At 37.0% G+C, this 26,729-nt stretch overlaps 3 protein-coding genes across 5 annotated transcripts; 2 read left to right on the forward strand and 1 right to left on the reverse strand.

Annotated features, from left to right (window-relative positions):
- The first annotated feature begins 4,427 nt into the window (after nucleotides 1-4,427).
- LOC145218428 (uncharacterized) lies at nucleotides 4,428-8,737 on the forward strand. The gene is made up of 2 exons (XM_080085835.1): nucleotides 4,428-4,605; nucleotides 4,739-8,737. The coding sequence occupies exons 1-2, from the start codon at nucleotides 4,512-4,514 to the stop codon at nucleotides 8,317-8,319; spliced, it is 3,675 nt and encodes a 1,224-aa protein (XP_079941961.1). The 5' UTR covers nucleotides 4,428-4,511; the 3' UTR covers nucleotides 8,320-8,737.
- Nucleotides 8,738-10,822: 2,085 nt separating this feature from the next.
- LOC145218429 (cobalamin trafficking protein CblD-like) lies at nucleotides 10,823-15,961 on the reverse strand. 2 transcript variants are annotated; one of them, XM_080085836.1, is made up of 9 exons: nucleotides 15,894-15,961; nucleotides 15,649-15,806; nucleotides 14,835-14,949; nucleotides 14,405-14,431; nucleotides 14,128-14,215; nucleotides 13,394-13,520; nucleotides 12,413-12,543; nucleotides 11,854-11,940; nucleotides 10,823-11,373 (listed from the first exon to the last, which is right to left on the reverse strand). In XM_080085836.1, the coding sequence occupies exons 1-9, from the start codon at nucleotides 15,923-15,925 to the stop codon at nucleotides 11,170-11,172; spliced, it is 969 nt and encodes a 322-aa protein (XP_079941962.1). In that variant the 5' UTR covers nucleotides 15,926-15,961; the 3' UTR covers nucleotides 10,823-11,169. The 2 variants fall into 2 exon arrangements, with proteins under 2 accessions (XP_079941962.1, XP_079941963.1); XM_080085837.1 differs by lacking the exon at nucleotides 14,405-14,431 and having other exon boundaries at nucleotides 15,894-15,956.
- Nucleotides 15,962-16,396: 435 nt separating this feature from the next.
- On the forward strand, nucleotides 16,397-25,446 carry LOC145219104 (uncharacterized). Of its 2 annotated transcripts, XM_080086483.1 has the most exons (14): nucleotides 16,397-16,466; nucleotides 16,548-16,618; nucleotides 17,097-17,287; nucleotides 17,863-18,558; nucleotides 18,932-19,095; nucleotides 19,555-19,668; nucleotides 20,510-20,575; nucleotides 21,468-21,617; nucleotides 21,760-21,825; nucleotides 21,930-22,001; nucleotides 22,376-22,444; nucleotides 23,513-23,584; nucleotides 24,178-24,511; nucleotides 24,804-25,446. In XM_080086483.1, the coding sequence occupies exons 3-14, from the start codon at nucleotides 17,106-17,108 to the stop codon at nucleotides 25,066-25,068; spliced, it is 2,250 nt and encodes a 749-aa protein (XP_079942609.1). In that variant the 5' UTR covers nucleotides 16,397-16,466; nucleotides 16,548-16,618; nucleotides 17,097-17,105; the 3' UTR covers nucleotides 25,069-25,446. The 2 variants fall into 2 exon arrangements, with proteins under 2 accessions (XP_079942609.1, XP_079942608.1); XM_080086482.1 differs by having other exon boundaries at nucleotides 16,464-16,618.
- The last annotated feature ends 1,283 nt before the right edge of the window (nucleotides 25,447-26,729 follow it).

Consider the following 26,729-nt stretch of genomic DNA (forward strand, 5'->3'; position numbering starts at 1 on the left):
TAATTTATTGCAAGATCAATTGGATAAAATCAGGCATAATCGTTTTAGTCCAGGAGTGAGCAAACTATTTATCTCTAAAACGTCTTGTTCAATACAAATTGTCTATTGTGTTTGTTGTGTTGGTCTTTCCTGAGGAATGTATAGGCCTAAACAGGCTTTTCAAAAACGATTTGGGTTCGGGCTTGTTCTTTCGGGCCGGGTTTGGCTCCAATATTAGGTTCGTTTACAACTTTTGGCCGAACCAACAATAATTTGAACCTAATTCTGCCCAGTATTATTTTTTTTGTATTGTAAATACCATTGAATTATATATTTTAATTAGCGACTACTGGTTTTCAGAAGAATAAGAATATTCTGTAATGCCATGGTTTTTGTTTTCTATATTTAGGGTGCGTGCCACTGTTTTCGTGTTCTGACTTGGGTGTGTCACGGGTTTTTTGCTCTTCTGTGCCACCGTACAAAGGCAACGAAACACAAAATCACTTGAAACGTAATGGTACAACGTTTTAAATGTACTGGTTTGCGCTACGTGGCTGTGTTAATTATAAGATTTGTATTAATGCCAAATTTAATTTCGACATAGTTATGAGTCTATTTTCCATGCTTACATAAGACCGGTGATTTAATGCCTAGACATTTTGCAATCATCGTCTTTAACAAAAAGTTACCTGGCGGGTTCTTTCGGCATTTTTCAAGTCTATTATTGTCTAACATGTTTGCTCACTTTGTCTATCCTTAGGAATCAATGTGTAATCAAACGGAACGGGTTTTGGGCTTAAATTTCAGGCCCGTTTAAAACTCTGTTTCTGCATGCACGACTTTGCAAGCTTGAAGCAGATTTGCTAATAATATTCGTGCAATTAAGAACAGCGCTTGTTACATGCACGACTTTGCCGGTTTCCTAACGAGCTTCGTGCAGTTAATCACAGCGATTGTTGCATGCACGACTTTGCGAGCTCAACGTAAGTTTATACGCAAGCTGTTTATATCCGAAACTTACAATATACTTGTTAGTGTAAAGAACCATTTAGTTGCGTACAGGTTGTGGCGAAAACTGGCGTTCGTCATTCGATTTCAGAAAACATTGAAAGTGGGTTTAGTTAAGTTCGCAGTGTAAAGTAGCTCAGGAGATATTTAGTCTAACAGAATTGCGTCTAGATTTATTGATCAGATTCTTAAACAGGTTTCGTTTTGTGATGTTTCGCTTCTTATATTGAATTCTTTGCAACATCAGCGGATAAAATAAGCCATAACCAGTATTTTAGTCCAAGGGTGGGCAATTGATTTTAGTAAGAGACCACATAAGAAAACGGGTTTGGGCTTAGTTTTTTTTAGAAAAAAACGGGTCTGATTCGGGCCTGATTTTACACTTTGTGTCAGGATTTTTTCAAATAAATTTTACTAGCTAAATAGCCAGTTGTTGAACCTGACCCAAAAAGACCTAAAACGCCTTGTTCAAGACTGACTGTCTATTGTGTTTGTTGTATTGGTCTTTCTTAAGGTTTCATTATATTGGCCTGCTTTCGGGCCTAAACGGGCTTCTCAAAAACGATTCGGGTTCGTGCCGGGTTTCGGGCTTGTACTTTCGGGCCGGCTTCGGACTTTAATTTCAGGCCCGTTTACAACTCTGGACCGAACCAATAATAACTTGAATTTAATTCTGCTCAGTATTATTTTTTCTTATTGCAAATACCATTGGATTATATATTTTAATTAGTGACTACTGGTATTCAGAAGAATAAGAATATTCTGCATTGATATGGTCTTTGTATGTTATGATTTTTGTGTTCTAAATTTAGGGTGCGTGCCACGGTTTTCGTGTTCTGACTTTGGTGCGTCGCAAGTTTTACGTGTGTCACGAGTTTTGTGTTTTGCACTTTGGGCCACCGTTTAAAGACAATGCAATAATCAATCAATTGATACAAAATTGTACAACGTTTTAAATGTACTGGTTTGCAGCACGTGGCTGTGTTAATTATAAGATTTGTATTAATGCCAAATTTAATTTCGACATAGTTATGAGTATATTTTTCATGCTTACGTAAGACCGGTGTTTAAATGCTTGGCCATTTTGCAATCATCGTCTTTAACAAAAAGTTACCTGGCGGATTCTTTCGGCATTTTTCAAAACTTAAGTGAAAACGATGCCCCCCCAAAAAAACTAACCGTATCCATGCTTTTTGTTTGATCAAAACACGTCATAACTCATAGCGTCATCACTCATTATGACTCATAACGCTTAACCTACATGACGTCCCACCGATAAAGCGGGTTTTCTAACGAGCATCGTGAAGTCAACCACAGCGCTTTCTACACAGAGTTGTAAGTCGGGTCTGGTTCGAGCCGGTTTCGGGCTGAGGTTTTTTCACATAAACGGGCTTGATTCGGTCCTGGCTAAACACTTTGTGTCAGTATTTTTGTCGAATAAATTTAACTAGCTAAGTTGCCAATTGCTGGACTTGACCTAATGGCAAAGAGCCCTCAAACGCTTTGTTCAAGACAACTTGTCTATTATTGTCTAATGTGTTTGTTGTCTATGTCTTTGCAAAGAAATCAATGTTTAGGCGTGTCAATCAAACTTTCAGGCCTAAACTGGCATTTTAAAAACGATTCAGGTTCGGGTCGGGTTTTGGGCTTAAATTTCAGGCCAATTAACTCTATTTCTACATGCACGACTTTGCAAGTTTGAAGCAGATTTCCTAATAATATTCGTGCAATTAACAACAGCGCTTGTTACATGCACAACTTTTCCGGTTTAAAGCTGGTTTCATAACAAGATTCGTGCGATTAACAACAGTGCTTGTTACTTGCACGACTTTGCAAACTTAAAGCGGGTTTCCTAACGAGCTTTATGCAGTCAACCAAAGCGCTTGTTACATACACGACTTTGCAAACTTAAAGCAGATTTCCTAATAAGATTCGTGCAGTTAATAGCGCTTGTTGCATGCACAACTGTTGCGTCAAACCAACATGGTTGTTTACAACAAACATTCATCGATATCCTACCGGTCTGTACTACGACGTTATGTAATTGGCCCTCAGGCCATCAGGTCAGATAACGACCATGCTGAGCGTGGAGGAGAAATCTCTTTCGGTGACGTACTTTCTCAAATTCAGCTAGAAATTTCAAGCAAGCAGCTTACCAATTTCATGTAATTATCTAATCGCAAATATTCGCCCGTTCTATCATGAAGGCACGCCAACTTTTTGCATTTTTTGCGCCCACCACATTGTATATATGTCTTGTTTTACGTTATGTTGGACAGTGTTGTTTACGGGCAGTGGTAAAGTCCGCTTGTTGAATGCAGTTGTTTTTAGCGCAGTGCCAGATTATTGCTATTTTGGCAGTTTAATGTTTTAGTATTACGTCTATTGTATTATAATTGTTTGGGTGTTACTTATATTAAAATCACGTGGTGGAGTGGAACTAGGTTTTGTTCATAGACAGATTTTCTCTTCATAGCATAATTTAATCTTAAATACATAATTCTTGCACAAAAGCCATAAGCGAACTATAGTGAACTCACGCAATAATAAGCATAAGCTTGAGAAATAATCTATATTAACGAAAGATTACACTCTAAATTAAGTGGCGTTCCATGATAGCTTAAATAGCTAATTTAGACTAAAAAGACTAGCCAGAAACGTTACATTTGTTCATACTATTTTGTGTTTGCCAAATGTTTTGATCAAAATGATGAATTAATTTGTCCGGGTTTGAATCAATTTTATCCACCATTTTGGGAGATCAAATGCTGGTGGTTTCCTGTTTTTTTTTGTTCCGTGCTAAAAAAGAATTGATCTGCTCTATCGTTTTTGAAATATCTTTTTCGCAAAATATTTTTCTGGAAGTTGTAAAATAATTCATCAGTTAGATGTAGTGTTGAAGTGGTTTCAAGTTTGCGGTATGAGCAGCGGTTCTCAAAATGAGGTCCGCGGTCCTTTAGGGTTCCGTGAGGCAATTTTTGGGGAAAGGTGGAAGTACTTCTATAATTATATTTGCCGTGAGTTTGTGTCACTGAATAAGTTTAAATCAAAGTAATATTCAGAATCGATTGTCTTCATTGCTAAATAATATCCTTTATTGCATGTAACTAACAAAAATGCAATTGTTCGTGCACAATCGTTTATTGTTTTTTTTTAATTGTCTGTGATGTCACAAGCTTTAGGCAATTTTGCATAACCAGCTCATTATTATGCGCAATTTTTCATAACCAGCTAAAATCAACTTTTGTTTTTCTGAAATACACCTTCAGGCTTAAGGAGCGCGAGCCCTTGAAATAATTGCAAAGGGACGGTTTTGAAAAAAATGTAAAAAAAGTTTGAAAACCACTGGGTTAGAGGGATCGGGTTTAGTTTAAATAGTGTTACACAATTTTTTTTCTGTACACAACAACAAGTAACAGAACTTAACTTGGTAGAAAAGAATAAAACATTCCGTAGGTAGTAGGATATTTTACACAAACAAACTAAACTGTTATATTAACAGTGGCCACATAGAAATCATAAACATGCTGTGGTCATTGCTTCTATTGTTTTTCGTCGGATGCGCGGAAGGTGAATGTCCGGGCGAGGATTTCAGTCTCGCTCCTCGACCTTATACAAGTAAGCTTACCTCGATCAAAACCAATCCAAAAGTTAATAGCACAAGTTTTGTAGCAAATTAAACTGATGTGTTTCTTTCCAACTTGTGCATCTTTTTATTTTTCTGTAAAACTTAATTTGCATTTTTTCACAGAACCTGAAAATCTCTCGGTGTGCGAGAAACCGTACCGCGGTCCCAATTGCACCTGCCCTTCTTCAATGTTTGAATGTGCTTGTCACAAGTTTGGTGGGTGTGGAGACAAACCAGGATGTATTGAGATGTTGAAGGTAAATAACTGGGTGAACGACTGTGGTGATTGGAGCGACGAGTTTGGTGAGGTTTGTCCTAAAGGCCAGTTTCAGTGTCACTGCTTCAACACAACTTGTAAAGTTGGTATTGGGTGTGTGTGGGAGGGGTTGCGATGTAATCGAAATATGGATTGTTTAGATGGCAGTGATGAGGTTAATTGCACTTGTCCAGCTAATAAAGAGTTTGAATGTGATTGTTACAAAGCAAAGCAATGTCCAACTAGTTTTGGTTGCATCAACAAAGACAAGCAATGTGATGGAATTAATGACTGTGGAGATATGAGTGATGAGGTTAATTGTACTTGTCCAGCTCATGAGTTTGAATGTGATTGTTACACAGCAAATAACTGCATACATGGGTATGGTAGTTGCATGAACAAAGACAAGCAATGTGATGGGTTTAATGACTGTGGAGACTGGAGTGATGAGGTTAATTGCACTTGTCCAGCTGATATGGAGTTTGAATGTGATTGTTACAAAACGAAAAACTGTACAACTGGCTTTGGTTGCATCTACAAGGACTGGCAATGTGACGGGTACACTGACTGTGGAGATTGGAGTGATGAAGTTAATTGCTTTGGTTGTTTAGCTGATAAGTTTGAATGTGATTGTTACAAAACAAAGAACTGCACAACTAAATATCGTTGCATCGACAAAAACGAGCAATGTAACGAAATTAATAGCTGTGGAGATTGGAGTGATGAAGTTAATTGTACTTGTCCAGCAAATAACTTCCAATGTCCATGTGTTGGCACAAAACAATGCATAGGTATGGAGAGAAGTTGTATTGACCGATCTTTATTATGTGATGGAAATCATAACTGTTTTGATGGTAGTGATGAGACACATTACACATGTAACTGCTCTGGAGTTTATGCAAGATGTCCGTGTGATCCTGGTAACAAACACTGTCTATCTACTGGCAGATGCATACCTTTTGACTGGATTGGTGATGGATTTAAGGATTGCTATGATGGAAGTGACGAACGTTGTTCAGTTTCCAACTTCACATGTCAATTTTGCACAATGTTTGCCACAAGTTGTGAGAGTGAACAACTTGCCAAGTATCTTGTTCATTCCACAGTTCCAGCACAGTGCAACACAGTAATCCAACCATCATGTGCTGATGACATCAACAGTTGTGAAAGCAAGAGTGTGATTTGTGTCTCCTCAAACTGTAAAACAACAGAAAATTTTTGTCAGGGTTATGTCATTTGTGAAAACAAAAAAATCATAGCTGGAAGTGATTTTTGTGACGGAGTTAGTAGTTGTAGTGACAATAGTGACGAAATTAAGTCAGGTTTTGGGTTTAAATGCTCTGGATCGTCGAGACAAGGTGTTTGTGTTTTGCCACAAACCAATGTTTACGATTCAATGGCTCAATGTTCTGATAAATCTGATCTTTGTTTCGACAACGGACAGTTCAAATGTTTTCAGTGCTTAGATAAAAAGTTAATCATATCACCTAAGCAAGTTTGTGACGGTATAGTAGATTGCTTTGATATTTCAGATGAGTGTTTGTGTTTGAATCAAAGTTTGTGTAATGATATAAGGGGTACTTGTCCTTCAAATCAGATGCATTGCCAAAATAAATCTGTATGTTCAGTTCAAAGTGGAAAGTTGTGCAACTCAAGTGTGCAATGTGTTGATCAAATAAACACAAAATACTGTTCGTCTGCAAATAATGTGGAACAAATTCAGTGTTTGCCAGGAAACTATAAAAGCCTCGGACTTGACGAAATATTTAAGTGTGCGAGAAATGACAATCAATGGTTGAGGAGTAAATTTCAGTATCAGCTAGGTGAGGGGATTGATGCCAAAGTTTTGTTGAACTCAATATGTGATGGAACAACTGGGGACGACTTGTGGGTACGTGGTGAATTGAATTGTCCGAACATGTTTTATTGTTTATCAAAAGGGGAGATCAACATAAAAAACATTCAGGTGTGCAATGGAAATGTCGATTGTGATGACGGCTCAGATGAATTTCCTGAACTTTGCAACAAAACCCAGTTTTATTGCAGAAGCAAACATAGGGTTTCCATTGACAGAAAAACTGTTTGTGACGGAAATATCGATTGCGACAATGAATCTGATGAAAGCAAATGCCGTTGCGAAAAGGAAAGGTTTTATTGCACAAACAAACAACCTTTGTCAGTTGAATGGAAACTGGTGCAGAATGGAATTCGCGATTGTTCGGACGGAAGTGACGAATGTGTGAACTTGGTTGGTGACGCGTTTGCAGATGTCAACGAAATGATTGCCAATCCAATATACCGAGCAATTTTCTGGATAACAGCTCTGTTAGCTTTGGGAGGGAATTTGTTTGTGTTTATTGCAACTGCCCACAGCTTATCGAATGTTGACAGAAACAAAAATGTTTTTATTAACACCAGTATTTTTCTTTTAAACCTCTGTTGCTCAGATTTTCTCATGGGAATTTATCTGCTTGCAGTTATTGTGCAAGCCACACAATTTTCTGGCTCGTATTGTTTATTCGATAAAGAATGGAGATCAAGTAGTTTGTGTTCAGGACTTGGAGCACTTGCTGTAGTTTCGTCTGAAGCATCAGCCATGACTATGACAGCATTGACCACTTTTCGCCTTGTATCAGCCTTTAGACCATTTACAATTCGAAGTATAGGTATTTTTGGAATTTTACTTGCTGAATTGTTTTGCTGGATTTCGGCTGTTGTTTTGGCAACTGTTCCTTTGCTGAAAGTCACTTCGGAATATTATACAACTGATGTTTGGTTTCCAAACAACATTTTTGGAAATGATTTTGTTTCTAGGGAAAACATGTCACTGCTTGCTGAAAGAATTACCGGTGTAGAACCCGAAAGTTGGAACGATGTGAAAAAAACTATCAAGCAAACATTTCCTCGCAACCCAATCAAAGGGGAGTTTGGATATTACGGAGAAACAAGTGTCTGTATGCCACGTTTGTTTGCCACAACCAGTGAATTTGCTTGGGAATATTCAACTTTCCTCATCACAATCAACTTCCTCATGTTCATCTACATGGTGGTTGCATATGTTCTCATCTACAAACAGAGTAACCGCATGAAAGGGTCCAGAAATAACGATATGAGCTCTAAGATGCAGAAGAGAATCTCGAGGTTGATTTTGACCGACTTCTGTTGCTGGATTCCAATTTGTGTCATGGCATATTTGAGTATTGGAGGAATCAAGATGCCACCAGATGCTTATGTGTTAAGTGCTTGTCTGTTGCTTCCAATTAACAGCGCTCTTAATCCCTTGCTTTATTCGAAAGCAATAGAAGATCAACTTGTCAGAGCAAAGAAATCGGTGGTGGAGAGGCTGACCTCTCTACCAACATCTACGATTCACTCTTCAGATTTAGCTGTGAGATACAATGCTCGTGCAGATGAAGATGGCGACAGAGTGGTTGAGGCCATTAAATGAAAAGAACAAAAACTAAAATAAACTAATACAATAGTAAATATCCCACAAATAATCATTGAATTTTTCTGAGTGTAAAATCATGTTGTATTTGATCTGATTTTCATCATGTTGTACATATGCTTGTGTGAATATCTATTACTGTTAAAACTTTTGAGTAACGTATGATTTCTAACAATTATATATAGGAAGGTTTAAGCTAAGTGTTATGTTGTAAAGGAATGGTAAATGCATAGAACGAAAGGTATTTCAGGGATAAAGCAAAAGTTTAAAATCTGAAAAGAGCGATGATTACATTCATTTAAAGGCAAGGAACATGATTTAACGATAACGATTTTGGGCTTTGGAAACGGCATGCTCTGCAGAAAGAGAATATGGCAGTGGCTTTTATGCCGCGAAACGTGTTAAAGTGCATCGAGTAGTCATATTCATAATGGTATGAATATTTGTGGTTTCGATCATTTTTCAAATGGTTGACATCGGTTGTTTGTTAATGCTTTAAAAAAATGTTGTATGGAAATTTATCTGATCAGTATATTGACCCTCATTGTCATGTACTGCAAGTTTCATTAAAATCCACCGGGATTTGACCCCAAAAATGAGCGTTAAACGTAACTGCGACGTTTTTACGTTGCAAACATTGTAATTTTTAGACAAGCAGCCCCAATATTTAGCACAAACCACTTCAGCAAAAAATTAGCAACATTTTATTTTTCCCGTTTCATTTTGAATTTACAAAATTGGGATACTTCGACCCAAAATTCAGATACGATTTTCAGGTTTTTGCCGAAACTTATTTTTAAAAACAATTTGAATTCCGCATGCTTGACTTAGTACAGGTGTGAAATTTTACCTTTCTACCCGTTGTAGAACAAAAATATGCAATGTTTTGTGTGTTTGATGGAGCCTTATTTCTGCTGTTGGCCAGGATAACGTAATTTTAACTGCAATAACACATCACACGTCAATAAGCATTATGACGTCACAGCACATACGATTCACTCACCAGCAACATGTACTTGCAGTCAACACGACTGTGCAATTTACAGGCGATCGGATGTCACAACTGTAATATTTACATTTAAACTTAAATTAAATTCGTACCCATTAGATAAAAACATATGAAAGAATGCTTACCACGACAGCAATGCACCAAATCACACGACCGCCAAACAAATTTTAGTTAAACACAATCCAATATTACTTTACAGTTTGCCACTATATTTCACAGCTGCAATATTATATATACTAGGTTAGTTTACACAACTACGACAGCATTACACATAAATTCAAATCGCTGACCAGTGGACACAGGCAGAACAGCCAAACCCTGACACACAAACTTGGAAATGATATCGACCACGCTACAATTCGCGCATGCGCAGGAGTGACGCAACAATCAAACGCTTGTTGTGCAAGGCGCAATGAAGCGTGTATCATGAGGTTCAATAAACAACTTACAAGAGCGCAGAGAAATTCTTACAAGCTCTATAAACTTGACAGCAATAGCTTATAAATTATGTAAATATTTAATTTTACAGCACATCTTGACACTATTCTAAAAGCTCTTTTACCAGAAGAAAAGCCCGAACTAAAACACATCATTCGAATATCTGCACAAGAAGGTACTGGGGCTGAGAAATTAAAACTTCGTATTAGAGAAGTTTTGGACAAAACAGCGTTTGAACACAACAAGCTTGTAAGAATAGAGAACAAAGGCAACAATAATGATGCTTAGTTGGATGAAACAAAACAAGACAATGAAAGAAAATTGATTTTATGATCTCACTGTTAATAAAGAGAAAAATCTCACTCCACTTTTGTATGTCCATTACTCCAGTTAAACCAAAAGTGCATTTATCGCAAGCTTGCAAAAAACCACTCGGTTTTTAAGCATTTCATGTTTATGGTATAATTACACTAATGAGTCATCCAAAAAATTTTTAAGCAAAAAACAAAAACAAAACCATTCATGCATTTGGACTGGTTTTAGACCAGGGGTATGCAACCTTTGTTACTGTGGGGTCAAACTTAATTACCTTGATTAGGTCGCGGGCAGCACCTTTATTTGACACAAGGTGATTTTACTTTGTTGCTACCAAATATGCTCACCTACAAAAAATAGCATCGGGCAAATCAATCTTATTAAAAATATATTATAGTTGGACTCGTTTGCCAGAATATTTGAAATCCAAGCGTCTCTTGGGCCGCACAACTTTTAACCAAGGGCCACATTTGGCCCGCAGGCTGCAGGTTGCCCACCCCTGTCTTACACTATAAGTTGTCCATGGACCACAAGTTGAGAACCACTGGTTTATGGCAAATTTAGCCACAAATTGGTCCAACAGTTTACTCATCGGTGGATGATAAATAGCAGATTTCTGGTTACAAGCAGCCAAACTAGCTCACATTGATTACACATATACATGTTAAGTTTAGTGGTATATCTTATCTTACAGCAGCCAAATTTTGTTGTAATTGATTGTACAAAACATAAACACACCACCACACTGTAAATTGTATTTCCAGGCAAAGAGACATTCAGTTAAAAAGATTATCCACTAAAACAACAAAAAACTCCTGTTTAATTGACACCCATTTTGTGAACAAATAAATAACAGTTGCAACAACATAAATCCAACAGATTTGTTGCAAAGGTTTTCAAACAAGTTTTATGAAGTAAACTAGAAAATAGTGGCAATACGTAATGCTTAAATTTAAAGTTTATCATTGGCTTTAACTAAGCTCATTTAGAAGCACAATAAAAGTAAAACTAAGTCACAAATCAGAGTTTACTTTTTAAAGTCGACAAAAAAAAAAGAATTCACGTTTTGCATAGAGCACAAAAAGTGGCTAAACTTTTGAATTTAGTAATAATTTTTTCAAAACTGGGTGCTGTTTGTTGACGTCGGTAAAAATACTTCCGACAAAAATGTGTGATCCCCATTTTTTGTGAGTTATTACTTTGCAGCATCCCAAGTCTTCGATATGAAATCCAAGATTGTTGTAGCGGTCGTCGGTTTCGAAAAGAGTGTGATTAGTGTATTGACTGAAAAACTGAAAAAAAAACTGTTTTAGTAAAGTTCAGATGAACATAAATTCATAACTGGGATCAGCCCTGAAGCGTCTATGCAGACAAGCGATCACGGCACACTCATATAGAAATTACTGATATGGGCGAACTGGCGATCCTCTACTACGAAGCTGACATGTGCAGTATACAAGGCAGGCAACGGTGCCTGTGATTAAACTTTCAGCGGTTTCACCACTGAGCCTGTGTAGCTCAGTTGGTAAAGCACGGGTCCCAGGAAGACTCCTGCCGTGGGTTTAGCGTTCAACTAACATTATCAGTCACTTAGATTTAAAACAGTGAGTAACAAATAAATGAATAGCAAACCCCCAAAAATATGCCACAATATTCAACGAAACAAGAAGTGCATTGTTGGCCAAAATTAGTTTGTCAGTTATTTACACAGAAAACAGTTAGTAATGACATTGAAAAAGTCAATTTTTAACGGTTGATTTGATTTTTTTTACCGGCTGTCCAGATGAAGGGTCAATAAAATCACACCAGATACTGTTTGCTCGGAGAAGATGGCAGATCTCTGTAGCAGTCGTGATAAACTGGAAAATTGTAAAAAATGTTTGAACAACTACCAAAATTGTAACTGAAAAGGTTGATTTTGAAGGCCGGACATAAAATAAAGGACAAACTGAAAAGGTTGAAAAAGGTAGAGGTGGCTTATAGCAGCAAGACTACCAATTACTTCTCACTAACATGTCTCATGATCAATTAAACCGTACTTGTATGGACATTTTTTTCACAAAACAAACAATTGATTTTTTATGTTATAACAGATACAATGGTTGTTTATGTTTATTTCAAACAAACAAAATCAGCTGGTTCGCATCGGTTCCATAGAATCGTCTTACAAAATTTTATGAGATTAGCGAATCGGTTAGCATTACTGGTCACCGACAATGGACTTTTTGTAACATAACCGGCTGAAAAATATGACTTTTGTAATAGAACCAGCTGACAAAAAAATTAAATCCCACCACTGGTACTAACCAGCTGTCAACATAAATTTCTTACATTTTGCAGTAATTTATCTCTTTCTTCTTCAACATGTTGATTCCACGCTGACATGTCGTTCTGTGTTTTCTGTGTAATTGTGATCACAGTGATCTTCTTTTTGGGCATATTCATAAACATAGAAGTAATATCTGCAAAAGAAAAACCATAAGTTTTGAAAACAAAAACTACATGAGTAGTTTCCTTAACCCAATGGTTCCTAAATTGTCTTTAGATGCAGCCACAATTTTTTTTGTGCATTTCTTGCGACCCAAAGATATGCATTATATATTGCTATTTTGGTTGTATATTTGTGTGTTAAACTGGGAAAGCTTTTCAAAAATTTGGCTGGCAGACCTGGCGATCCCCTACTATGAAGCTGACATGTGCAGCATACAAGGCAAGCAATGCTGCTTGTGATTTAACTTTCGACGGGTTCACCACTGAGCCTGTGTAGCTTAGTTGGCCATAAAGGCTCTTGTAGTGGGTTTGAAACCCACAGCAGGCAATTGTTTTTTTATGTAACCACAAATTTTTGTGTGTTTCTCGTGACCCATGGATATGCATTATTATAATTTTGGTTGTATTTTTGTCTGTAAACTGGGAAAGCTTTTTGAAAATTTGCTTTGAATTATTGTATATCATAACTGATTACTGGTCAACCTGGCGATCCCCGACTACGAAGCTGACATGTGCAGCATACAAGGCAGGCAACGGTGCTTGTGATTTAACTTTCGACGGGTTCACCACTGAGCCTGTGTTACTTAGTTGACAAAGCCCCCATAAAGACTCTTGTAGTGGGTTCGATTCCCACAGCAGGCTAGATTGCAGTAATGCTTGGTGACCGGCTAATTTACTACATGTCTTAAATAGACCAGGTGTAATATAATATGTATTGTAAATTACCCTGTGACATAATGTAACAAACACAGTTTTTTTAGTGCTTGTCACTAACTAAATGTCATTATGTAACATTCTGAGTTTTACACAAATTTTATTTACCTCTTTGTAGGACTTTGGGGCAGTCCTGAATTGCCAGTTCCACAGTGGCGCCTTCAAAGTATTTAAGGATAATCGTTTCTGTCACATCGCCACTTTCGACCGACGTTTTCTCGTTTTCATCCAAAAACTAGAAGAACAAGATAATGATTGAACAACCATTACTAAGCTGGAATTTGAACCAGTGACTTAAAACAGATTGTAAGCTTCGAAGATAAGCTGCAGACAGTGCACACCGTATTGACCTATAAGGTCTCATTAGTGCAGCTGGTGACAAGAGATAAAGGCCGTATTAGCTAGTTGCTTGGCCATTGTACCAGTTTTGTCTGCAGTTATGCCCAGTCGTGGCATTACACAGACTTAAGTTAGGCATGGCTTCTTCAGCTTGGTCCTCCCAACACACTAAAGTGCAGTTAGATGGCTACACTAGCCAATACGGCCTATAACTCTTGTAACCAGCTGCACGAATGTGGTCATATAGATTGAAACATGGTGCACAGCCTGCAGCACAACATGTCAACTTTTTGGGGCGTAATACACCAGTTTTACAAGTAAGTACTTGTATAATAGTACTTTGTTTCAACAGTGATTTCATCCCAAGAAGTCTCAACAAATTTAATTTTTTTAAGTGTTTAAAATACAGGAATGCTGAAGATTACTTTACAGCAGGTAAACTGTGACAGTAAAAACTTACATCAATAGTTAATTTTAACACAATATATAAAAAACTTTCATACATCTGATTCCGATATTAGTTGAGAAACAACGGCAAGTTGACGATCGCAGCGATTAGTTCCCTCAAGTACCTCTTCAGATTCCATCACTCTAAAAAGATATAACACGTTGGAAAAAAAATACATATTTACCTTTTCCTTTACCTAAAATCACTCTTGTATTTACAATTACAAGACACTAAATAAGATATTGCTGCCAGGCATAGTATCCAGTTTATAGAGCTCTTCTGGCAAAAGTATTTTCATTCCGACGTTTCTATGTCCATTCAGTGTTATTTACCCTGATGAAGACGACCTGTATAGGACGCTGAAATGTAGGAATAAAAATACATTTGCCAGAAGAGCTCTACAAAGTTGAATTAAAAGATACGTTGAATAGAAAAAAGTGATACTGTTATGGTGATTTATAAAGGATTAAGCAATATATGATGGCTTTTTAATCTGTTACTTCCAACAAACTGGAGTGATGTGACATGTAAGGTGGCTACATTAGCTCTTCTGGCCAAATTCTTGTCACCGGCTGCACTGATAAGCCCTTATAGGTCTAAACAGTGCGCACTTTCTGCAGTTTACTGTGATTTCATACACAAAAAACACAGAATTTGTTCAAAATCATTAAATTGGGAGAAATTTTCATGTCATGTGCATATAGAATATCTTAAATGCATGCAAAAACCTAAAAAAATAAAGATTGTTTTTGTGGTCTTCACCTGGACGTGTGTGCTGTTTTTAATGGACCGAATCCAACATTGCCACGGAGTGGAAAACGTTTGTCAGGCGGACTTAGTGGACCCATCAATTCATCAGGCCATACTGTTGCTGTGTCTGTAAAATTTTATTGTTAGTTTATAAACAATAAGTAACAAAAGAAACATTTTTGTAATCAAAAAAACAGTCTTTTGATAGAATTGCATGGTTTGTGCAACACTGTGTAATCATTAAGCTGGTGCTTCTAAAAATAACATAATGTGTAGTAACAGGACAAGAACTCGGTATCAAATGTTTTCAGTGATATCGCTACTTTTACTCGGTATCGAAATATTTTGCCTCAGTTTTCGATACCAACGTTCGATACCGAAGGCTGATTATCCCATAAAAATCTGGGCAACTTTTTGCCAATATTTGCTTTAGGCAGAACAAAATCAGAAATAAGTTCCGCCAAATTATGTATATTGATTTCGCTATCATGTGTAGATCACATTTTGACATGTTGACATGCGCGCATGTACACAGCGGTCATGGCATATATATTAGCTAGTGATAGTCAACTAAGTACAACACTATATTTAAGTGGTTATTGTAACAACCTTGCAATTGTAAGGTTGACAGTTCTAATCCCAGCTCGACCTTCAAGATGACCCAGTGGTCAATGAATCGATGTCAGTCTTATGTTTGTTTCCTTACAAACAACTGCTTATTAGCCAACAAAAATTGAAACCATTTATTCCCATATTGCTCTGCAAGCATTTTTTGATACAAAAAGATAATTTGAATAGTGTGGACATCGTAAAAATACAAATTTACCTTCTTGGTTAAAAACAAATTCAGTTTTTTCGTTGTTTTCAAATTCAGAGTAGTTTCTTAGTTGCAGAACACTTGACTGTATATTTCGCAAACTTAGGTTGTACGACAGTAAACGAACTGCAGCTTTCCTTCCCTGGCTAACAACTGCCATCACAATGCTGCAAAAAGACAGCATTGAATAAAAATAAAAACAGCATAACACTTTTAGCAAGTTTTCCCAAAAAAGACCGTTTTGGAAAATTTACCCAGAAAGGAACTTTTGAAAGCGTAGAAACATTTCAATTACATGAATTACTAAACAAACAGAACAGATACAACTACATACTAGCGCACACAAACAAACAGCTGGCAGAACAAAAACAAGACCTAACAAACAAAAATACACACAGAAAAGCAATCACAATGGTCAACACGAAAATAGAAATCATACAATTTTTATTAACATTTTTTGGGGAGATTTTTCATTAAATTACTCGTTTCTTTCAGATGCAAAAAGCCTTTTTTATCCATTTATTTAAAAAATAAACTTATTTAAACAATAGGCTTAAAAAAACGCTTTATAATACCCTAAAATGATAAATTTAAAACGGACTCGTTGTAGTGTATTATTTATCATAGTGATCAGTTTTAACTGTGAAGAATTATTTTAGAAATGCAAATTTATTTAATAGTATTAAATGCAACAGTTTTTAGAAATTGTCGCTTCTCGGCATAACCTGAAATACGTGTTTAAATTTAAAAAAACATTGTTACGCTTGAGTAGATAAAGCTGGTTGGTAAACCGACTCGAGAGAGAATTTAAGTTCCGCTGAAAAAACGTAAGTAAATGATTTGCGAAGTTAATTTCTCCTTTTCGTTTATTCCTCGATCAAACATCGAACAGTTCGCCGATTTTTTAGCATCAAGACTTGCAATGAAGTAGCTATCTCATGTTGCTGTTGCTGGTGGAAAAAAATAACTTTCAAAATTAGTAAGTTAGTTTTTTGTACAAAATTTGATTAAAAATACATTTTGTTTTATTTGTTCAAAGGCTCGAACAAGCCAAAAAATAAATCTGCAGTTCATAAATTGCCTGCTGCAAGCACATTGGAAGTTGAAAAAAACTTTATATATCAGATGGAATGTGTTTCTGTTTATTTAACTTAAAAAAATAAAATGTGTATTGTATTTGATTCAATAACTTTTATTCACCATTAATGGACACCAAACTTAGCATTGAAAACTTGCTTTTTATCTTTTTCGGTGTACATAGTCTAAAATTTTGTGTGTGCCCTGTTTAAATAAATGAAAAAAATGTGAGGTTTTTTGATCAATCAAACTAATACATACACATATATATCTATAGATACTTTTTTTAGTTTACAACTAAAGCACTTTTTTCATATCCCCGTAACCATAAGCAATGCTTGGAATTAAGTTTACTTGTAGTTAAGAAACTTGTTTCTCAGGGCAACACAATGCCTGAATTGAGGGAATACAATGTCACTGACATTAAATGCTTGAAAACTGAAGCTGGAGAACTTGGTTCTGGATTACTTGGGACCGTCTTGCTCGGCAAACATTCAAGCTTGGGCAATGTCGCTATCAAGTGTTTTGCAGTTCAAGGAGGTCAACTGGAGAAAAGTAATATTGCTACCAAGTAAGAAAACTGTATGTGAAAATGCATGCATTATTTTGACCAATAAGATCTCATCAGTGCAGCTGGTGACAAGAGATCGTATTGAATAGTGTAGCCATTAACAAAACTCCAGTTTGTTGGTAGTAACAATAAATGATAAGTAACATGCACACAGTGCACACTGTTTCGATCTATAAGGTCTCATCAGTGCAGCTGGTGATAAGAGATAAGCTGTATTGGCTAGTGCAGTCATCTAACGGCACTCCAGTTTGTTGGGAGTAACAGGTGGGAAAGCCACCCCTCACCAAATCTGTTCAAAGCCACAACTGGACATAAACCACAGAGTAAACTGGCTTACAATGGCCTAGCAACTGCGTAAAAACCAAAGTGAATACGGCTCAGTGTCACAGTTTTAAACTGTTTTTGCAACTGTTCTCACAAGAGTTTGCCTTTTTCTTGCTTGAAAAAGATACCAAAACAGTTTGAGCAATGTACTATGTAAATTTCTTGTGTTTAATTTATACAGTTGTGTAACTTTTCTGGCTGTCACTGGTTTGAGGAAATTAATAAAGTTATTTTGTTTTTATTTTTTGCAGCATTAAACATGAAATGGAAACCCTGCAGCAAGTAAATCATGAAAACATAGTGAGGTTATATGGATGGGCTAAATGGCCGTACGCGATGGCTTTAATTATGGAATACTTGCCGGGTGGAAACCTAAACAACCTTCTGTTTGATGTTAAAGTCGATTTACGACCAGCATTGCAGCTTCGAATTGGCACAGAAGTTGCTTGTGCGTTAGCCCTGATCCACAATCTGGGTGATCGCAAGCGTATTACACATGGTGACCTCAAGCCGGAAAATATTGTTATGACTGTCGACTTACACTGCAAGGTTGGCGATTTTGGCAGCGCAAAGTTGTCAAGTGTTACTGGGGTGACAACAGAAGCTGCTTCCAACAGCAGCAAGAAAAGGAATCAGTACACCAAAGCATTTGCAGCACCCGAACGTCTTGCAAACGTGCTTGTTGACCTTAAGAAGGAGCATGACGTTTACAGCTATGCAATGGTTCTGTTTGTAACATTGTGCCGTAAAAGTCCACTCGGTCGAGCATCTATTGATGATTACATTGAAGCTATCAAACAAGGACACCGGCCGGACCTTCAGGCCATAGAACCATTTAGAGAGAGAGCAAATGCTGGTGAAAAAATTATCATCAATCATTTGGTTAATGTGATTGAGGCTTGTTGGAGCCATAATCCTGTCAAGCGTCCACAAATGACTTTAGTAAGGTAAGAATAACAGCATATTAGTATTTTATAACATGTTTTATTACTTTATCACACATATTTTTGTTTTAAACCAGCAAGTTTTCAAGTATTTAAACTATATTTAGTGTTATATGTGTCTGTAAAGATGAATTCTAGAGAAAGTTTATCTGTGCATATTTTCATAATGTATTTTAAATTAAGTACTAATCGAACATTTAGTTAAGTTTGTTTTGACAAATAAATAAGTTTTGGTTGCAAAATTTGGCAAGTTGCAAATCAAATGTTGACTGCAAAGTGCAAACACTGTTTTGCCTATCAGTATGCCAAAATGCATAAACTAAATTTATGACATTTATAACATGTCTATCATTTTCATCCCTTTAAATTTATTTAGGGACCGCCTTAACATTTTGCTTGTTGCTCAAAACCAAGCTGACATCACACAACAAGTGTCTACAATTCAACAAGTGAAAAAAACCATGTTACCAGCATTTCCTGAGAACGACTGTGCGCTACTGTGTCAGTTTAACCCAGCAGAAAAGCGCTTTACTCCAATTGGTAGGTTTATTTTCTTTTATACACAGTTTATTCATGTATTATCAAAGAAATGTGTAACATTCTTGGTTTTTAATGTGTGTTTTTTTTTTTCATGTTTAAACACAGCAAAACCATTGCTTTTTGTATCATTTTTTCTGTTAGTTTAGATGCAGAAAAACACTTATGTATTGTTTCAATCCATGAAATGAATTCTTAGTTACTATATTTGACTGTCATGGCATAACAGTTACAAAGCTACAGGTTGCAAGGTAAATTAAAATTCACTTAAACAAAACTAAAATGCATGGCAATTTTTTTAACAGGAAAGTAAAACGGCGTTAGCCAGCAATTGAAACCATCTGTAACCGTAAGCATGGGTGTAAAAAACCTCATCCGTTTTCTAATACTCTTTGGGAACCCCACTTTTTATGTGCACACCAAACAAAACGCCCAACACTAATCGACACCACGCTTTCGCAGGCGGGGAATCCCCATCGGCAAGAGTCGACTTTCGCCCGATGACGGCTCCAGTCATTATGGCGTCACAGTCCGGCGCGTCGGGAAGCGCTTTGTTACGCAACTTCAATGAATCAGGTTTGTTAGTAGTAAACTGGCTGCTGTTGTTACTTGTAGCGACTAAGTGTAAGTGATAGCGTTGTATTGTGCCTGTTGCGCGTATTTGCGCAGCTAGCAAATGTTTTATTATTGCCTATAGAATAAATGCGTTTGAATATTCATATTTGGGTCCTATTATATCACCAACATACAATTGGAAAAGTGTTTTTTTGCTGTTGTTTGACCAGAGGCCAAAGGTTTATGTAGGTCGACCTGTTACCAGTGGTGGGATTAAAAATTTTGTCAGCCTCTTCTATCACAAAAGTCATATTTTTCAGTCGGTTCTGTCTATAAAGTCCATTGACAGTAACTAGTTATGCAACCCGGTTCGCTGATCTCATAAAATTTCGTGAGACGGTTATATGGAACTGGTACGAACTGGCTGAATCCCACCACTGCCTGTTACCCTTACATAGGAAAAAGGTTGCTGTAGGTTAACCCATTATTTCTTAAATACAGCAAGGGGTTACTGTGGGTCCACATACTTTACCACATGGTGAAAGTTACCCATTCTTAGGGCCAGAGGTTATTACAGGTCAACCTGTTATCTTTCCTTGGGGCTAGAGGTTATCGCAGGTCAACCTGTTACCCTTCCTCAGGGCCAGAGGTCATTACAGGTCAACCTGTTACCCTTCCTTAGGGCCAGAGGTCATCACAGGCCAACCTGTTACCCTTCCTTAGGCCCAAGGGTTATTGTAGGTCAACCTCTATTTTTTTTAGTTTTTAGTACATCTATTCTAGATGTTGCTGTAGGTCTGCTTATTACCTTTTCACATGACCTAAGGTTACTGCAGGTCAACATATACCTTTGTTGTTTCAGATTCTGCAACTCAACCTAAACTTCCAAGAGCAGCCCCATCAATGTCACCAGCTGCACCCAATCCTCGTACGAACTGTTTTTAAACAAACTAGATAAGAGACATTTTTTTATGAAAGACAGCACACTAAACCTTGTGCATATAACCAACTACACAAAAAAATTTACCACATGCATATGTTTATGAAACAGCTAAGTGCATTTTTTGGAGGTGTACATATTTGGATCCTAGGAATTTGGTAGAATGGTAAATGTAATCATGTGACTATATCTTGTTGTCACTATTTCAGAACCTTTGCTGCAAACCAGCCTCCTCTAGCATCGAAAATATACTGCAACTTTTGCAATTAGTGTATAGTGTAGATTTTTTGGCCCTCCGCTTGCTTTTTTTCCCACAAACTTGCCAACACAAAACATTAAAACTTGGTTCCTTACCATATACCAAGGGTTGCCATGCCGTTCTTTTTCAAAGATTTGTCCTTATTTTGAAGGGCAATGTCTTGGTAAAATTTATTGGCCTTATTTCTAAGAAATGTCCTTGTTTTTCACCCGAGTCCTTATTTTCAACAATTACAAGGAACAAATTTAGTGAAATGACAGTCAAATCCCTGCTATAAGTAAAAGTAAACCTAGTTCTGAGCTGCCATTAGATGCACAAGTATTTTCTACAAGCAAAGAGTCGCTGGAACAGATTGTTTCTGGCCAATTATTGCATATGATATGTCATGGCTAGTATAAATGCAAAGATTTGTTCAAAAACGTTTGTTTTGTTTGTATAAAAATTAAATTTTTCGGTTGTCCTTATTTTGGTCGATAGCAACCTTGCCTATATACCAGTCTCCCTATCTAACCCCAAATTAAATACCTGTGCTCTTTACGCCACCTATCGATCAACTTTACCCGTTAGTAGCCAACGCAAATTCTTCATTTAATGCAACAAAATAGTTGTACGATATTTCAGTGCCAAATTTGGTGGGATCGGCCGGGAATCGAACCAGCAGCCCTTCGAGCAACGGTCCTTCATCGTTCGGGAGTGAAACCCAACTGAAAGAAGAGCACCTTGACCGAATGGAAAACGCTCCTTACAACTTTTCTACTCAAAGCTGGCCAGGTGGTTACGTCATAGAACATCCTTATGACGTCACAATGACTTTATTTTTGTTATTATCGCTAATTATAATTAACTTTTGATTGGTGTAGAATAAAATTACTGGTGTTTTTTTTATTTTAATGACGTCATCGCTTGTCTCCAGGTCAACATGACGTCACAATGGTGCCGTCCGTCAATCACCAACTGGCGAGCTTGTCTATTGCAACAGGTTGGGTGTAAATTTCTTTTTACAGCAAAAATACAAAAATGTGTTAAGAGTTAAAACTTGTTCGGTTTTGGAGTACTAGTTTTTTAATGCCGTAATCTTGTCAGGTGACGAGCACCGTGACGTCAACATGGCACCGTCGACCAATCAGCAAGCTTCAAGGTCTTACATGCCAACAGGTTAATATTATACTGTCCTATCATATTTCTGTTTTAGTTCAGAAATTAAATAATTTTAAGTTTATTGGAAAATGTGAAAAAAATACGTTTTTAGGTTAAATGGTGTGTATAGTAACTCTGTAAATAGGTTAATAAAATATATATTTTCTGTTGTGGCTCAGAATTTAAACAATTTTCAACCAAATAGACACAGTGTAATTTAAACTGTAGTGACCCATTCGATTTTGCTAGCGAAAACAATCATGTGTATAGGTCGAATGATATGTATAGTAAATAGGTTATAGAGCGTCTGTTGTGGCTCAGAATTTATGTAGTTTTTAACTTAGGACTCAAGGTGGGATTTGAACTTACAAACCTATGACTTTATTTTGCAGGAATTCCACCACAACCGGATTTTCCGGTGTCTGCTGTGCAAATGTCTTCAGCTTATGCCCAACCAGCAGGTATGAATGCTATGTAAGGTTTGCTTTACAATACTTGTTATGCCCAGGGTTACCATCGATATGGACACACAAAAAAATTTTGTTTTTACACAAAACGAAACAAACATTTTTGAACAAATCTTTGCATTTATCCAAGCCATTACATATAATATTGTATATAGTTTGCTAAAAACAATCTGTTCCAGCAACTCCTTGTTCGTAGAAAATACTTCATGCATCTCACGACAGCTCAGGTCTAGGTTTACTTTCACTTGTAGCAGGGATTTGACTGTCATTTCACTAAGTCAACTTGTAATTGTTAAAAATAAGACAAAATAAGGACTCACGTCAAAAACAAGTACAAATCTTAGAAATAAGGACGGTATGGCAACCCTGGTTATGTCTTATAAAACGAGTTTTTCATGTTGTTGCATTTTTATGTCACAATTAGCTTGTGTGTAGGTTCAATATATGTTATGTAATTTTTGAAGTAAACCTTTTTTGCTTGGTTTCTGCCTCACATATATTATTTAATTATTTCACATCACTAAATTGTGTAGTATAGTGGTTGTTTACTTTAAAGTCCGCAATGTACGGTAGAAAAAACGTTTTATGATTATGATATAAACCAGCGGTTCTCAAACTGGGGTCCGCGGTTCTTTAGGGGTCCGTGAGGCAATTTTGGGGGGACCGCGAAGCGGTTGAAGTAATTCTATAATCTTATTTGGCGTCAGTTTGTGCCACTAAATAAGTTTAAATCAAAGTAGAATTGAGAATCGACTGTCTCCATTGCTAAACAATGGCTTTTGTTGAATGACAACTATCAAAAATGCAATTCGCGCACAATCGTAATGTTTTTGTCCTGTTTGTGATGTCACATGCTGTCTTTGGATGATTGTTATGCGCAATTTTGCATAACTAGCTAAAATCCTGCAATCAACTTTCGTTTTTATGAAATACACATTTAGGCTTAAGGACCGCGAGCCCTCGAAATAATGGCCAAGGGCCCGTTTTGTAAAAAATTATAAAAAAGTTTGGGAACCACTGATATATACCAATGCATCTTTTTAAAATCTTGTTGTTTTACAGCTTCGTCTAATTCAGTGGCGAATTCAACCCCTACCAATCTGACTCCAGAACAACTTTTTGAGCAAGGGGAAGGTGCGATATATTCTAAACCTAATTAGCCAAGCAGTTGCACCGAAGTCTTCATAGTCCAACACATTGTTATGCAATATAGCTTATGGAGCCATTTTGTGTCGAAAATGATACAGGGGCAATGGGAAAAAAACATATAAATTTTCTGATTTTTACAAACTGGAGAGCTTAAACGCGAATTTGTTTCACTAAATTGAATGAAAATTTCGGGTTCCAACATTTTAACGTAATATGACAAGCTAAATCGTTAGTGTTTTTTTACATGTAAACTTTAAATATTAGCATTCTGCGTGCATTATCACGGTCAAATGTTAAACCCCAAAAGTTGTATTCGATTTGGCCTATTAAATTCGCGTTAAAGCCCACCAGTGTAAAAATCAGACAATTTATGTGTTTTTCCCTATACCTGCTGTATTAATTTGGACATCTGTCACGTAACAATGGGTTGGACTACTTGTGTTTTATATGTACTTTGGGTTGCACTAACCACTGGGCTAATTTCAAAGGCCGAGTTGAGACTAGAACCACTAACCTTATAGTTGCTGTTCAAAACAATCACTTTTTTCACACGAATGAACAAAATTATTTGTTTTTAGGTCTTCAATTAGCTGAGTCGCACAGACAGGCATTGGAAGCTTGCCAGTTTGACAAGGGGCATAAAATTGCTGCGAAAATCGACGAATTTATCAGAAAACGAAATCCAGTAAAACCCACGCTTATGAAAGGCTTCGCAAAAATCTTCAAAAACGAAACGTCACAAGAACGAAACTCCAAGAATGAAGAGAAATTTTTCAAGGCGGTTTTGTTTTACGAAGTTGCCCAGCTCACATACGTTCACCCGACAAACCGTCAAACCACTTTGACAGGGATTCAAATATATCTGGAGGATTTGTCCACAATGGGGCAGATGAATATGCCTGAAAATCATGCGTAAGTATGGTTGTTTACCACTGTTAGAGCGGTTGCACTAACCACTGGGACATCTTAGAGGCCAAGTTGGGATTAGAACCACCAACCTTACGATTATAAGGCGGTTGCATTAACCACTGGGTCATCTTAGAGGCCGAGCTGGGATTAGAACCACCAACCTTACGATTGCAAGACGGTTGCAATAACCACTAGGTCATCTTAGAGGCCGAGCTGGGATTAAAACCTCCAACCTTACGATTGCAGTATTATTTACGCAAAACACAAAGTGAAACACGGTTTGTTGTTTTTGCAGAAAAATCTTCCAAGGGTATGTGGTCCCTTACATGTTGAATTTGGTTGGAAATGCAGGGGATTTACCCGCACCACAGAACAAGGACAAAGCTAAGGAAATGGGAAATATGTGGAAGAAAATTGCTCTTACTGAAAAGAAATTGGGAGATTTGAAGTCTTCCCGAATCCATTTGGAGAAAGCTGTTGAAATTGTGAAAGCAGCTCACGGCAAGCAAGATCCACTTTGCAAGGAACTGATTGATTTGATGCAAAATGTCCGAAAATGACAATTTTTTTTTGTGCAAAGTGCTTAAAGCTGGTTCCGTGAACGGGCTTCGTGCAGCCAATGGTGCTAATATGGTATACAAATCAGTAAAACAATTTAACCCGCTTTAAGACTGCATGAACCTCGTTGGAAAACCTGCTTCAAACCGACAAAGTCGTGTATGTAACAAGCGCTATGGTTGACTGCACGAAGCTCGTTAGGAAACCCTCTTTAAGCTTGCAAAGTCGTGTATGTAACAAGCGTTATGGTTGACTGCACGATGCACGTTAGGAAACCCGCTTTAACCTTGCAAAGTTGTGCATGTAACAAGCGCTATGATTGACTGCCCAAAGCTCGTTAGGAAACCTGGTTTAAGGTTGCAAAGTCGTGCATGTAACAAGCGCTATGGTTGACTGCACGAAGCTCATTAGAAAACCTGCATACACAAAATCACGCATTTTTATTTTTAAAGTCTTCCTAACTGAATTTGTGCAATTAAATCTTTCAAATCAAATCCAAAAAGTTCATGTATTGATTTACTGTGTGTGTTTTCAATGAAATTTTAAAACGTTGAAGTGTTTGATGTGTTTCGCATTTAGTGTATTTGATTCCAGTTTGTTGTTGTAATGCACTATTTTATCTTTCGCGTGGTGCTTACGCGCCGTTTTTTTTATTGATTTCACAAAACATATCTTCAACGAAAAATCCGTTTTTATATTTTGTTTCAGGCTAAACACTAATGTGACTTCACAGTTGACTGCACGAAGCTCGTTTGGAAACCCGCTTTAAGTTAACATAAATAATCTCGAATTTCCATGCTTCCATGTATGGGCCACAGAAGTTAGTCTGCAAACTGATACCGAATACTTTAGTGACTACAAGTATAAAATAACATTGTCCACTTCAAAAATCTCTTTCATTTTCGGCAAGTGCTAGTCCATGTTGTAACATCACAACAAAACATGTTTTTTGTCAATAAATCCTTTGGCCAACACTAAAGAATCGAAGTCGTGTAACATGTAGCCACTTTGGATGAAATTGTGCTTTTACCATTTCAAAGCAGTGTTTAGTGTACCTTTGTAAAGCACTGCAACGGCCTAAACTTGATCCAAGGTGACCTCAGTTAAGGCGCAATAATTTGACAATCCTTTTCTTCTTCTAAACGTTCCTTTTTTACCCCACTATAGCAAATTACTTAAAACCGAATCGTCGTTAAATTTAGTGATTCGGCAAATCGTTCTTTCGGCATGTTTCATATATTTTCAGAGACGAACAGCAAACGATGAAAATTGTGGAGCATTTTCGACTGAATTAAGTGACTTTTTTAAAGATATGTGGCAAAAACTACAGGCTAAACACACGTAAACTGATTTTTTAAGGCACCACACATAGCATCGGTTATCGGCGCCGATACAATATTATATCGGAACAACCGTAATTCGAACCCACGACCAAAAAAATTAACCACGATATAAACATTTTTTAAGAAGCATGGAGTAAATGCAATATATGGTGCAGACAGTGCACACAGTTTTGACCTATACAAGGTCTCAACTGTGCTGCTGGTGACGATACAAAGGCCGATAGTCTATTGGCTAGTGTAGCCCACATTAACTCGTGTTGTAGTTAATTGTTTCGGCGTTGCATCTGTTTTGTAAACATATTTGACGTATGCATCCAAAT

This window comes from Phallusia mammillata, chromosome 3 (genome assembly GCF_965637545.1).
Source record: "Phallusia mammillata chromosome 3, kaPhaMamm4.hap1.1, whole genome shotgun sequence".
Classification (NCBI taxonomy): domain Eukaryota; kingdom Metazoa; phylum Chordata; class Ascidiacea; order Phlebobranchia; family Ascidiidae; genus Phallusia; species Phallusia mammillata.

Bases quoted from the DNA above. Each gene is read 5' to 3' on its own strand.
- LOC145218428 (XM_080085835.1), top strand. From the start codon at position 4,512: ATGCTGTGGTCATTGCTTCTATTGTTTTTCGTCGGATGCGCGGAAGGT. The intron at 4,606-4,738 runs GTAAGCTTACCT...ATTTTTTCACAG, and splicing joins CGCTCCTCGACCTTATACAA to AACCTGAAAATCTCTCGGTG.
- LOC145218429 (XM_080085836.1), bottom strand. From the start codon at position 15,925: ATGTTTCTACGCTTTCAAAAGTTCCTTTCTGG. The intron at 14,432-14,834 runs GTGAAGACCACA...CCTACATTTCAG, and splicing joins AAAACAGCACACACGTCCAG to CGTCCTATACAGGTCGTCTT. The intron at 13,521-14,127 runs GTATGAAAGTTT...TTGTTCTTCTAG, and splicing joins AACTAATATCGGAATCAGAT to TTTTTGGATGAAAACGAGAA.
- LOC145219104 (XM_080086483.1), top strand. From the start codon at position 17,106: ATGCCTGAATTGAGGGAATACAATGTCACTGACATTAAATGCTTGAAA. The intron at 17,288-17,862 runs GTAAGAAAACTG...TATTTTTTGCAG, and splicing joins AAAAGTAATATTGCTACCAA to CATTAAACATGAAATGGAAA. The intron at 21,826-21,929 runs GTTGGGTGTAAA...TAATCTTGTCAG, and splicing joins GAGCTTGTCTATTGCAACAG to GTGACGAGCACCGTGACGTC.